At 33.3% G+C, this 13655-nt stretch overlaps 1 protein-coding gene across 1 annotated transcript in view; it reads right to left on the bottom strand.

Annotated features, from left to right (window-relative positions):
* Positions 1-13655, bottom strand: part of syngap1b (synaptic Ras GTPase activating protein 1b) — a 110289-nt gene that overhangs the window by 82225 nt on the left and 14409 nt on the right. The window contains 1 exon segment of the mRNA XM_042773145.1: positions 4732-4868. Coding sequence (XP_042629079.1) covers positions 4732-4868 — 137 coding nt within the window.

Genomic DNA, 13655 nt, shown 5'->3' with positions numbered 1-13655 from the left:
TATTATCTCCTGTTACATTTTAACTGTGCAATCACTGAATTATGGATAGAACATACAGTCAAATGTGGCAGTTGAAAGATACAGATAGATGGATGTACGGCTTTCTCACCACAAATATATGGAAATTAATTCTCCACCTACAACAAAATGGCAGTGAAAACTGTCTGATCTGCTAACAAAGCCTGTCCTGTTGCAGCAGCTCTACTTACTTTTTATGACATAAAAGTGTGGAAAAAGTCCAAAAATCCAAACTACATGATGTCATGAATGAAATAACAAAATTGACATTTTTAGATCTTTGTCAGTGCCTTCAACTCAGACTTCAACAGCTTAAAGAGGTTACAATTAACGTTTTCTTTCATTTTTGTACCTTTGAGACTAATATTTATATGCTAGGGCTCTCCTAAAAGTTGATAAAATCAACTTCAAAACAATAAACATTAAAACATGCCACTTCACATAAAAAAATACCATTTATTTTCTCCATAAGGGAACTGATTTTTCACAATAACTTCAAAACCACAGTTGTTAACTGATGGAATATGCTTCTGATAAAGCTGCCAGTTCGCAATTATTTCACCTTATTTTTTAAGTAATTGATAAACAGTATAATTCATAATGTAAAACTACATTTCCCATAATTCCCCAATCAGAGAATTTAATCTAGTAATTAAATGTTTGAATACATGTGAATATTTTGCTATACACATAAAATGTTGTTTTGATATAATCAACATCTTTAAATCAAAAGAGGTTTTTGCCATTTATTTAAATATTATGAATGTTATGAATGTTATTAAACCTATTAAAAATACATTTTGTCAATTGAAATAAAGTGGAAATAAAATTAAATATATATTTTTTTTTCTTTAAAAAAGATAAAAATTACAAGCGGCACATAACAAAATTATGAAAACTTGAACTAAAACTGAAAATATAAAAACACATTTATAATTTAATTTTATTTACTTTTATTACAATATTACATTTATTATTTATTATTATTTATTGGTAAATTAATCAGTTAATTATTAAATAATTACTAAAAAAAATCCTAGACATTTTATATAGCAAACGAAATAGATGTTGTTACCTAAACTTAAAGCTATTAAAAATCTTTTTTTTTACCAATCAGATAATTAAAACTACTACTTACTGTAGATGTTTGCATAAAATGTGCATTTTTTGCATAAACTTAAAACAAAATGTTTCAACATCTTTAAATCAATATATCTCCAATGTTTTTAATTTGATTATATCATTTGCAATGCTTCATGGGTTTGTAGTTCTTTCTCTCATTAAAAAAAGTAAACAGTAGACAGTCTTGTAACTTTGTCTGATTTTTAAATACTTTTTATTACAAAGTGTGTAATGTTGTGATTCTCCTCGATGGTTTGGTTCATGGCTTATAACTCTTTGACCAAGAGGCATCCATATGGGAAAAATGAAAGAGAAATATACTTCTGCAACCAATGCAGCTGAAAAAGTAGACAGCCACTGTAGAGCTCTATAAGAAACAAACCATTTCATGAGCTCTTTCATTTTTTCACGTGACAGATCCCATAAATCCATTACATAATCTTTTCAAACAGACTCCCACAATGCTATCATCTCTATCTGAAGACTTGTCATGTTCTGTCACAGCATCAGCAAAGCCTCTCGTTGACTGTGTCCATGCTAATTTATTTATTTACTGTGACATCTTTCAACACCGTGATGCGAGCAGCCACAGAGAGCGATTTGGTTAGCATGTGATTCCATAGCCTGATTTCTGGGGCCGCTACAAGAATGGCTGCCGCCCACTCACAGCCAGAGAAACCTTGCTCTGGGCCTACTTGCGTAACGCAGTGTTACGGTGGCAAGGATCCGCATGAGGACCATTCATCTGAGCTCTGGTGCACAGAGTGTGTGTGAAGTTGGACGTGGGCCACTGTCACCCCACATTAATTAACATCTAATGACATGTCAGCAAATCACTCCTCACCCCCTCACTCCCTCTAAAGGCTGTTTCTGAACATAGCAACAAGTCACTATTTATATTTTCTTAAATCGCCCATGTTACTGTAATCTACCTGAATATGATTCTCTTTGTATGTTATTTTCTGTGACGACTCAAATCAGCTGTAAATTAGACAAACACACACACATATATATATATATATATTATAATATATATATATATATATATACAAACACACACACACACATATATATATATATATATATATATATATATGTGTGTGTGTGTGTGTGTGTGTGTGTGTGTGTGTGTATATATATAAATATTTAAAATGTTTCTATACAGGTTGCTAGGTTATAAATAATGGCAAAAAAAATTTCACATGAATTAGGACTTTCTTTCTGATTTTTTTTCGTAAAGGTGGTACATTGATGGGTGTTAAATATTATAAAAAGTAATGTTTTTAATAAAATACACACATTACATCATTTATTTTTATATTACATGTATTAATGTTATTATTATTAATTTATAATTCATGAGTGTTGTTATCGGAAATAAGATAAACTTTAAATATTAGGTGAAACACTTCAAAAACGAATAAAAAAGCACATATCAAAATTATGAAAACTTAAACTAAAATTTAAAAGAAAACAAATATAAAAATATATAATTTGATTTATTTTGATATACTGCTTTTATTACTTGTTATTGTTTTATTATTTATTACTTATTATTTTATTATTATTATATTATTATTTATTTTTAAAGAAAGTCACAAACATTTTATGTAACAAACATAATGGATAACTGTTAACTGAAATCAAAACTATTAAAAATCATCTTTGTTTACTGACAGCAATAAAATAAAATGTAAATATTAGGTGAAACACAAACATACAAATATTAAATGAAAATTGGAAATGTTTTAACTAACTAAAATTACTAAAACTAAAACACTAAATAAAAAAAGTACTAAAAATGACAAAGCATATAACACAAATTAAATTGAAAGCATAAAAAAACCTAAAGATCGAAAGATTATTAAATACTACAATAATATAAAAATGTTAAAAATAAAAAAATACACTACATAAAACATCCAATTTGTATATAATACACTGATGCAGTTATTAATTTATGGTACTTTAATTTTGCTTTTAAGTGAGGGCAGCATAAACTGATTGGGAATGAATTTACTGGCCATCAGCACCTCATGAAGACAATCAGAGAAAAACATGTCCTCCTGTGGACTCTCAAAGTGCAAATGTCTGCATGGAGGAGATGCTTGTCATTCACTACAGGACCTGAATGAAGACCCTCACACACACAAACAGGGCTGCAACTGTCCCCTGCAGCAGATGAGTGACAACCATGAATATTTCATGGTGCTCATCTTCACAGAGGTGACAGCCATTAGTCCGTCAAGCCTGATTCACATCTATTCAAAGTGTGGCCTTATCAGAACATGCAACAAAACGGGTGCAATTAGACAGGACGGAGCGTCTGATTAATGAGCCTCTCAACGTCTTGCAGCACTAGAGACCTGATCCAAATAACTACCTGCTTTACAGGTCAGCCAGTATGTCCATTAAAACACAGCACTGCAGGCTGTAGGTACAGTCAGACTAGACTCTAAATTATTAGAATGCTAAATTATTTTGGATGAATATGGGCAGCAGGATATGATCAGGATTCAGGGACATCATGAACCTATTTTTTTGAGGGAGCACCAGTCCTGGCTCACTTTGTGCCCTTGGTAAGATAAGGGGGAAATATGAATGGATGAATTAATTGACTTCTGTTAAATGTGCTACTGTAGAGATAAAGTTTTAAAGTAATTCATTTTCACTGCCCAATCTAAAAACAATTGCTGCAGTTAAACAGAACTACTCAAAATCATTTTAAACAAAACATTTAAAAAAATCATGCAATGATTAATATTATTCTAATAATAATAATAATAATAAAAACATTAATAATAATAATACAATTTATCAGGTATTTTACAACAAAAATAATTAATTTCTATGTAAATTCAAATATATAATACTGGAGTTTGTTGCCGTTGTTCTATATGTTGTTTAATATATGTATATTTTAACTACAATATATAACTGATTAATAAATTATTTATTATTTATGTGTATATGTGTATATATATATATATATATATATATATATATATATATATATATATATATATATATATATATATATATATATATATATATATATAAACACATTTTAATAATACATATTAATAATTGTTATTACTAAAAATGCATTCATAAATTATTATTTTTTTTAAAATCAGGTATATTGTTCTATAAATTGTTGTTAGGTATATTAAGCTAGATACACCATAACATTTTTTTTTTTACAGGGTTTGTGTGAAATTAGACATCAATTAAACATTATAATGTACGGTATAAAAATTAACAGTCTGAAATGAAAAAGTAAAATAAAACCTGATATTATCCATCAGTCTAATCAAATTACAGATAATTAACAAACTGCTAATAATGCCCATATGCATACCAATATAATACTTGATACTTTTGAGTTGCAAAACTGATATCACTCCCAGACTATACATGCGAATCAACTAAAGAATACAGAGACGTAAAATATGTTTTGAGCTGTGGAATTTCTCAAATAAATTTCCCTGTGTAAATCGGCAGTAAATGAGCACCCAGCACACAAACTGTAGAAAGGAACACGTTGAAAAGGAAGTTGGAACTGATTAAATGTTATTGGGCTACCAGTACCTCCTCTTGGTCCAACATGTAGAGCTGATTTCCACTGATCACACACAGACGAGGATTCCAGTCGGGTTGCTCGTAGGAGGGAGCAGCAGCGAAGGAGGGCTGGTGTCGGTAGGAGGGGGGGGCAGCATACCTCGCATCTGGGACAGAGGGGGAGAGGAGAAAGGGTAAGGGACTGCATGTCAGTAATAAAAATGCAAGACAAAACTACGCTTTTATTCCAACTAGTTCAAAGTCTATAATCAGATTTAACCTGAACTTACAACATTTGACCAGTATGTGGCACTGTTACCAAACATTCATCCTCAAAGTTTAAAGAATCTATTACTCAAAAGTCTGATTGAACAAAACTGTTTTCCATAATGGATAAATGTAAGTTTAAACTGATTAAGCAAAAGCTTTGCTACATTATGATAACAACATAACTTCCTGGCTGGCATTTTAACAGAAAAATTAATTGATGCACTACAGGAATATGGATTGAAGTTTCAAATACAATTTAAATTGCGCTTTAATCGTCATCACAACTTCTGATATTGGCCTGTTGGTTAGTTAGTTAGTCAGTTAGTTAGTTGGCTAGCTACTGTAGCTAGCTCTCATGCATTGGGTTATCAGATGTCTAAACACCCAAATCATTCTGCCCAGTGTTTTAATTCATTCTCTCAACCTGGCAACCTTTTCACAAATGCTCTCTGCAATGCAAAATAATAATAATAATAATAATAATAATAATAATAATAATAATAATAGTAATAATAATATAAAAAACAGTTATGCAATTTGGAATTATTGTAATTAACATTTTACTGTTTTCACATTTGCTTGATAAAGTTTTACCAATTTTAATAATGTAGCAAGTGTGTTAATATTTCATAAATACTATAAATCAGGAAACTGGGGGAGGTAAAATAAACTCATGTTTATTAATCAAGATGAATACTGTTCAAAAATAAATAAATTTTTAATCAGTGTCATTCAGTCCAATTTTATATTTTGAACAGCATTTATGAAAACAAAACAAAAAAGAAGCTGTAGGATGACTGAAAATCTAAATTTTAATTGCTGGACAGGTAATATGGCTGAACTAAGAAAGATGAATATTGTATGAACATCGATTGACTTTAGGGAGTGTTTTTCTAACCACTAGGTGAGCAAAGCTATAAATTGTAATATTGCTAAATAGTATTACAATTTAAAATTGTTTTCTATCTTAAAATATTTGTAGAACATATTTTTTTCAGGATTCTTTGATAAACAGAAAGCTCAAAAGAACAGAATTTATTTGAAGAAGAAACATTTTAATATCTTTCCCGATATTTTTGATGAATTTAATGCATCCTGACTGAATAAACATTAAAATATTTACAAAAAAATTTATATGAAATCTTTTTTGTTTTTAATTTACGGTAAAAATTGCTCTTTACAAATGCTCATAATATCAACCCATTACCTTTTTTAAATGCAATATCAGTCAGTAAAAGGCCTGTAAGTAGGCCAACATTAATATCTGGGTAAAATCAGTTGGTTTTATCATCTGGTTCTATGGGCTGTCATAGACTACCAGCCAAAAACAGTCAAAAAAACAAAAAAAAAAAACACCACAGACACAATATGTACCCAAGTCTTTTCCCTCAAGACTGTAAACGTATAACTCATGTGCAGACTTTGATATTGATGGCACTGTGGTTTCATCGAGCTGTAAAGCTGTCACACTGGCTCTGGCCCTGTCAGCCAAGGCGATAGCAATAAAACGATTACTGTGGCCTTTGACTTTTGTACTTCATGCCTGTTCTTCTATAAAACTCAAACTGGACGTGCCTCCCACTCTTGCACTCCAAAAACTACAGCTCAGAGTCGATATTCTGTCCTCTCGTTCCATGAGCTCCTACCCTCTGAACCTCCAGCCAATCAGAAACAGCCTTGACAGATGGTGGCAGCATCAGAGGGATGCTGGACCGGCACAGGATGCTTCTGTCCAGACTAACACACACATTCGTCAGATTTCCTCCAAGTACTCGAGAACAACAGTGGAAGGCACTCACAAAACAGAACACTGGACTTATGCAGCCGTATGTTTGCTAGAATTTATGCAGAGACAAGTGCACTCTTCTTTTTTCTGCTTTCCATTTTTTGGAGCTATTGGAAAAACATGAGTTCCTTACAAATAAAGTTGTGCACAAGCAGTGGCGGTGCTAGAAACTTGCTTAGCCCCTGCACAAGCAAGATTTCCTAATGATGTTCCTTTTTTTTGGGGGGGGGGGGTCACTTTCATTAACATTTAAAAATAAATATTAAAAACCTAATAAAAGAAGTGCCTATATATGGCCTATAACAAATGATATTATGGGGGAGGGGTCATGCAACACAAGCAAGCAACCCGCAAACTGTGCGCAAGAGTTATGTTCACTCTTATTCTGGAGAGCGTCAGTCAATTCACTTTAGAGAAAGTCAAAGTAAAAAAGCTTTCAAATGCTGCATTACAACGAGAGACGAAACTACTTCAATATATGCTGATAACGGTATATAACTGTCTTAAATTATTCACTTAAGATTTCTCTTGTGGCCCGAATAGTGAAAAACGAGAAGAAACGCATTTCGAGTTAAACAGGTTGTTTTTCGGTGCACGAAATAAAGCTGCTTTTAATTTTCATTGATGACTGCAGTGTTAATCATTTTAATTATAGGCCTATAATTCATTTTATAAATTAATAGACCTGTTTAAAAAAATAAAAACATTTTAAAAACATTTTCAATGAGGAGTAAGCTAATAGCCTAAACTTTAATTATCCTCGTATGTGAGATTTTATTTTTTATTTCTCATTTTAATTTTAGATAAAGTTTAATTATTTTGTTGTAGGATGTTTTTGTCATTTGTAGTAGTTTGTGTGTGTGTGTCTGTGTGTGTGTGTGTGTGTGTGTGTGTATGCGTGCATGCGTGCGTGTGTGCGTGCATGCGTGTGTGTGTGTGTGTGTGTGTGTGTCTGTCTGTCTGTCTGTCTATCTATCTATCTATCTATCTATCTATCTATCTGTATATCTATACATAGTATACAGTATATTCCATTTTAGTTATTTCAGTACAAGGTAAACTAAATGAAAAAAATAAAAATGGTACCATGTCAGCTAGTAAAAAAAAATAAAAAAATAAAAAACTTTTTTATTTCAAGAAATGAAAATGTATTTTATGGTTTTAATTTAAATTTTTCATTTAGTCAACAATAATTACCCTGTTTAGTGTTTATCCAAGGCAGTATTTATTTTTATTTTTTAAAGAAATAAATGATTTTATTTAGCAAGATGTTACAAAAATACCCATTTCAAATATATGCTGTTCTTGAACATTTTATTCATCACAGAATCTTAAAAATAAATCATGGATCCACAAAAATATTAAGCAGCACTATTTTCAGCACATTATAATTAGATGATTTCTGAAAGATCATGTGACACCGAAGACTGAAAATTCAGCTTTGCTGTCACAGAAATAAATTAGACTTAAAAATATTTTAACACAGAAAACTGTGATTTTAATATTTCACAATAATACTGTTTTTACTGTATTTTTGTTCAAATAAATACAGCCTTAGTGACCCAATAAGCCAATAAGCACCATAGAAGAAAAAACACAAAAGTAGTCCGTTTGATTCAACATATGAGACTAAGTATAATGACAGAATTTCCATTTTAAGGTGAACTGTTTCTTGAACATGACAGCAGGCCACAAAGTATACACAGTACTGCGCCGCTGCTTTGAGCTGTATCCCCACCACTGGGCCATGCAACACGCTCACTACAGCGCGCTGGGATCCCCACTTGACAGTAAGCCAGCTGAAATCTTTCCGCCATGGAAATAGCCTGTCACATCCAGCTCCGTCCTGACAAGAAGTCCTGGAGAGCTGGAGGAGCTGCCCAGCGCTGCCCTGTTCAACAGCACACTCCGCCAAGTAAGAAACTGCTCATGACAACAGCTAAAAACTTCACAGTGATAGAATATGAATGATTTAGCTGCAGGGAATATGTGGAGTGACTTTATGCCAACTTAACACAAGGTATGATATGTTAGTGTTTATCCAAAGCATAACAGCTAAAGAGAACAAACAACCTACTGCCCTTACATACTACTGTTTTATCTTTTGTTTACCACTGTATCATTTACATTCGTCTGTCAGAACAGCCTGAGACACTAAATATGGATTGAACAATGAGGACTAGGAGTGACATAAAATAAAATTAATGAATCAGTTATCATTACATCACTGGCACACAAATGGATCTTCTGCAGTGAATGGGTGCCGTCAGAATGAGAGTCCAAACACAATAGTCCACAAGTAATCCACACCACTCCAGTCCATCAATTAACATCTTGTGATCCAAAAACTGTGTGTTTGTAATAAACAAATCCATCATTAAGACATTTTAACTATGCTTCTGGTTCCAAAACAGTCCATAATACATAATAACGTCTCCTCTCATGTTGTCCACTCACATCAGAATCTATTGACATATTTGTTTAGAATGCACTAAATTGTTTTTGCTTGTAAATGGTACCAGATCTGTGCATATATCTCTCCTGATTCAGACGAGATAATTTTTTCACTGTATAAAGCAATATTATGGATGTTAATTGATGGACTGTGGATTATTGTGGTGTTTTTATCAGCTGTTTAGACTCTCATTCTGACGGCACCCATTCACTGCAGAGGATCCACTGGTGAGCAAGTGATGTAATGCTAAATTTCTCTAAATTTCTTCCAGTGAACAAAAAAAGCTCATGTACATCTTGGAGTAAATATTAAGCTAATTTAAATTTTTGGTTGAACTATTCCTTTGAATGTGCACATGGTTAATGATTTCTGAACGTCCCGTTTTGTAGCATAGTTGAAATAAAAGTTCTGAATGAACATGGAAGGAGGCTTTGGATTGTGAAAATTTAAGTATTTCTAGAATACAGTAATTGTGTCTGTAACATTTGCTTTGTTAAATTAAAAGCTGTTCTTCAAATGCATCCAGTTAGGATCCTAAGCACCCTCTGACATCACAGACACAAACGCTGCAGGCACTTCTTTATGTTCTCCATCACAAACGCTGGGTGTCATTGGCTAGCACACTTCTGAGAGGGTGTTACTATTCTTTCATGTGCTGTGGGTGCTGATCATGAGGATCAGGCCACGGATGGGTCAGTCTCACATTGTCATTACGCAGCCCAACAGGAGAAGCACTGATTATTCACATCGCCGCGCTCCAAACAGTGCTAAAAATAAATCACACAGTATCTCCAGATGCCTCAGGCAGGTAGTGCACAGAAAAGAGAGTAAATGCAAGTTTCATAATTATATCTGTGTTGCATTAGCAGATGTCAACAGTCTGTTATACAGTAAGCTGAAAGGCCATGCTTTGATGCATGCACAAAAGCATTTCTGCGTTCATGCACCATGATGGACATGTGACCTTACATCATAATGGACTTTAAAAGGCAGGAATGTGTCATCCAGCAGTAGCAGGAACCAAATGTTATTGCTCAAAGGATGCTCTTATATAGCTCTGGTGATGAACATATCAGTTTTGTCTCAAATGTTTCTCCTGAAACTCATTTAGAGATATAAAAAATGGATACACATAGGCAATATTTCATATATGATTCATATTGAGATCTCTGACAGAAAATCTGAGTAAACACTGAAAAAAAGTGCTGTAAGCAACTCCAAAAGTCCACCATCCAAAGATATCACCGCCATACAGATGCCAGCAAACATGAACATGCAAAAGGTTGAGATTGTTGCTGATTGGCTAGCTTTCAGAATCCATGAGTCCAAGGTTCTCACCGAGAGGTCAAGGTTTAGCTGGTTACCACGGGTCAGTTAGCCCCTTCTGGTAGATGCCATAACTACACCATCCTGAAGACTAAAAGCATCTCTCTCCATTGAGGGAAATTTAAAAGTACTGTAGTTGTGTACTCTAACAATTTAAATGTTTTGCATGCAAAATAATAATAAAAATTTTTTTTATGAATTTTACAGTTAGATGATTTAGAAGTGTCTAGGGCTGCATGATTTGGAGAAAAAGTCTAATTCAGATTTGTCTGATCAAATTTTTTATTTAAAATGTGATTAAAAATGGATCTAGGTTTGCTGTGCTTGTTTGTATGGCTGAACAATATAGCCAAAATGTGGTGAGTTTGCATCAATATCACAATAATTATAATAATAAAAATAATAATGTTTGTTTGTAGGGCTGAAAAAGATTATGAATAATGTGATTTTATAACAATGTCACCATAAAATAATATCAGCAATAATAATGAATTAGTAAATATTATGAATTATAAATAATAACAATAATAATAATAATAATAATAATAATAATAGTAATGTATTTTGTTATAAATTAAAAAAAGAAAAAAATTAAACAAAAGAAATATAATTTTGGTAAAACATTATTATTATTATTAATTTTTACTAATTTTTTATACTAATATGCATGACTTAATGTCTTAATTTCTTAATTTTCAAACATTTAACAATTGAGCTTTTATTTTGGTGAGAACACAGCTGTTAATGAGCGCTTCTCAATACAAGTTCAGGGAAGATGGTTGGTACGTTGCAATAAGCCATACTGTTATTTCAGTTAACTCTTAAAAGCCGGACAGACATTTTTTCATACTGCTTTTTACATCACAGCTCAAATGACTGGCTCAAAAACTACAATTGTTGTCTTTAGCAAAGATGGCAGATCTCATGTAATTTGCGCCGATCAAGCAAACTTCTATTGGGATGAATGGGAATGCTAACAGACATCTTTCTCCTGGTACTATAGACCTCCTTGGTTGACACAGAAGCAGGTGTGATTTACCAAGACATCTATTTCAGTGATAGCTGTCAAGTGGTAGAAACATTTTAGACACGATATTCCAAAAAAACACCTTACCATTAAATTCAGTCAACTTTTAGAACTACACTAACATATACTGTAACTAACAGACACAGACTAAAAGCCACAAAACTGCCATTTTGATTTCAAAATACATTCGATTTTAAGCAAAAGCCTCAGTTTTCTAATCTCATTGCTCTCTAGGAGAAACAACAGAGATATTAAAAGAGATTAAAGCGTAGTTTTCCATTGCTAATTCCCACTGCACACTGGAGTTATGAAAAGAAAGGCCATACTCATGCAGTATTGATCGATAGCTGGAAGCTCCAGAAGCAGCGCTCGCTCACATCTACCTGCTCATCCTCCACACGGCGTCACTGTAGCCGCACTTTACAGCTCCCGCCCCCCAAATCTACATACAGGAAACAAGGTTACTGCCCATGAGATGTCACTTCCGAAACACCCACTCTCTCTCTCTCTCTCTCTCTCTCGCTCCCTCTCTCTCTCTCTCTCTCTCTCTCTCTCTCTCTCTCTCTCTCTCTCTCGTTCCCTCGCTCGTTCTCACCCACACACCCCCAGCTTATTGCCATGACAACCAGGAAAAGAGTAGAATATAAGTGAGTTTTAAAGAGACAGATGATCAGAGAGAGGGGGAAAGAGAGAGGAATGGAAGACAAGGATAGAACTGGACGAAAAGAGAGAGAGAGGCAGAGAGAAAGAGTGCTAAAATGTGTGGGAGCGAGAAAAAAGCGAGAGACGGAGAGGAGGGAGAAAAAACAGAGATGGAAAAGAGAGCGAAGAGAGAAAGAGAGAGAAAAACGAGGAGTTTCGAGAGAAACGAAGGGAACGTTGCCACTTTTTTGGGAAAACAGAGACAATTTTTTGTTCCCATAGCAACCTAGCATCCATGAAATACTCTGTTTCTCTTTCTCTCTCTCTTCTGTCTTTTGCTCTCCCGTTCGCTATGTACATCTCATAGTATGTATATGACAGAGATGTGATGAGTGAATGACACGATGTGGAAACTGAAGGATGAATTAGTTGCAATGATGGTTTTATGAGCTCAGTTTTGAAGGAAACTGCCGCAGAACAAGCAAATAAAGTTACTCGTAAATCAGGGCCATTGAGAATTGAAAAGTGGCACACACAATACAGAAGTGCAACCCAAAATTAAATTTAAGGAAGCAGAATTAAAATAAAATAATAAATAAAAATGGGTAAAGTGTGTGTGTGTGTGTGTGTGTGTGTGTGTGTGTGTGTGTGTGTGTGTGTGTGTGTGTGTGTGTGTGTGTGTGTGTATATATATACTCAGTATTTTTTTTTTAGGTTTATTTTTTTTACTTAATTTTTAGAATTATGTCACTTGAACAAGAAATAAATTCTACAAATTAAGGAATAATAAGGGCATAATTGCTCATCATAATTAATGACATAATTATTTTGCAAAATGTGACTAATAAAATTGACCTGATGTGTGGCTGGGTTGAATTTTTGATGACTTTCTGAGTTACAATTCAGTACAATCTATAATATCATTCAGATTCAAATTCTAATTCATCATCCTATTGCATGAGGCCATTCAATTCAAATTCACACTCAAAAAGTGTAGTAAGCCACATCCAAATATGAATTTGGAAATTTTTAAATTACTGGAATGACTTTATCGGTAAATTTAAAAATGCAGTGTTCACACAGGCAATGACGTTAGGTCTTTTTACCGGTAAAGCACCATCCACACATCACTTTCAAAATACCAGTAAATTCTGTGACATCATTAACCAGAAATGAACTCTAAACGGCTGCATGTCCCGGTGTTGTGTTTGTAAACATGGAGGGGTAAACGCAGTCCATGTTTTGTGTTTGTTGATGTTTTTTTATTTTTGCGTCAAACGTTCACATTCATGTAGCTGCTTTTGGCCCAGAGACATCATATTACATTACTAAAAACTATCCACTATCCACCTTTTTCCTGATGATGCTTTACATTTCCAGTCTCTGGTGTTTCTAGTCAAATTACACATTTTTCGAGCTAATAATGTAATGTTAAACCTATGAAAACG

Source organism: Cyprinus carpio, chromosome A16 (genome assembly GCF_018340385.1).
Source record: "Cyprinus carpio isolate SPL01 chromosome A16, ASM1834038v1, whole genome shotgun sequence".
NCBI classification, from domain to species: domain Eukaryota; kingdom Metazoa; phylum Chordata; class Actinopteri; order Cypriniformes; family Cyprinidae; genus Cyprinus; species Cyprinus carpio.
The sequence above is the reverse complement of the archived record's forward strand: the minus strand, read 5'-3'. Positions and strand labels throughout refer to the sequence as shown.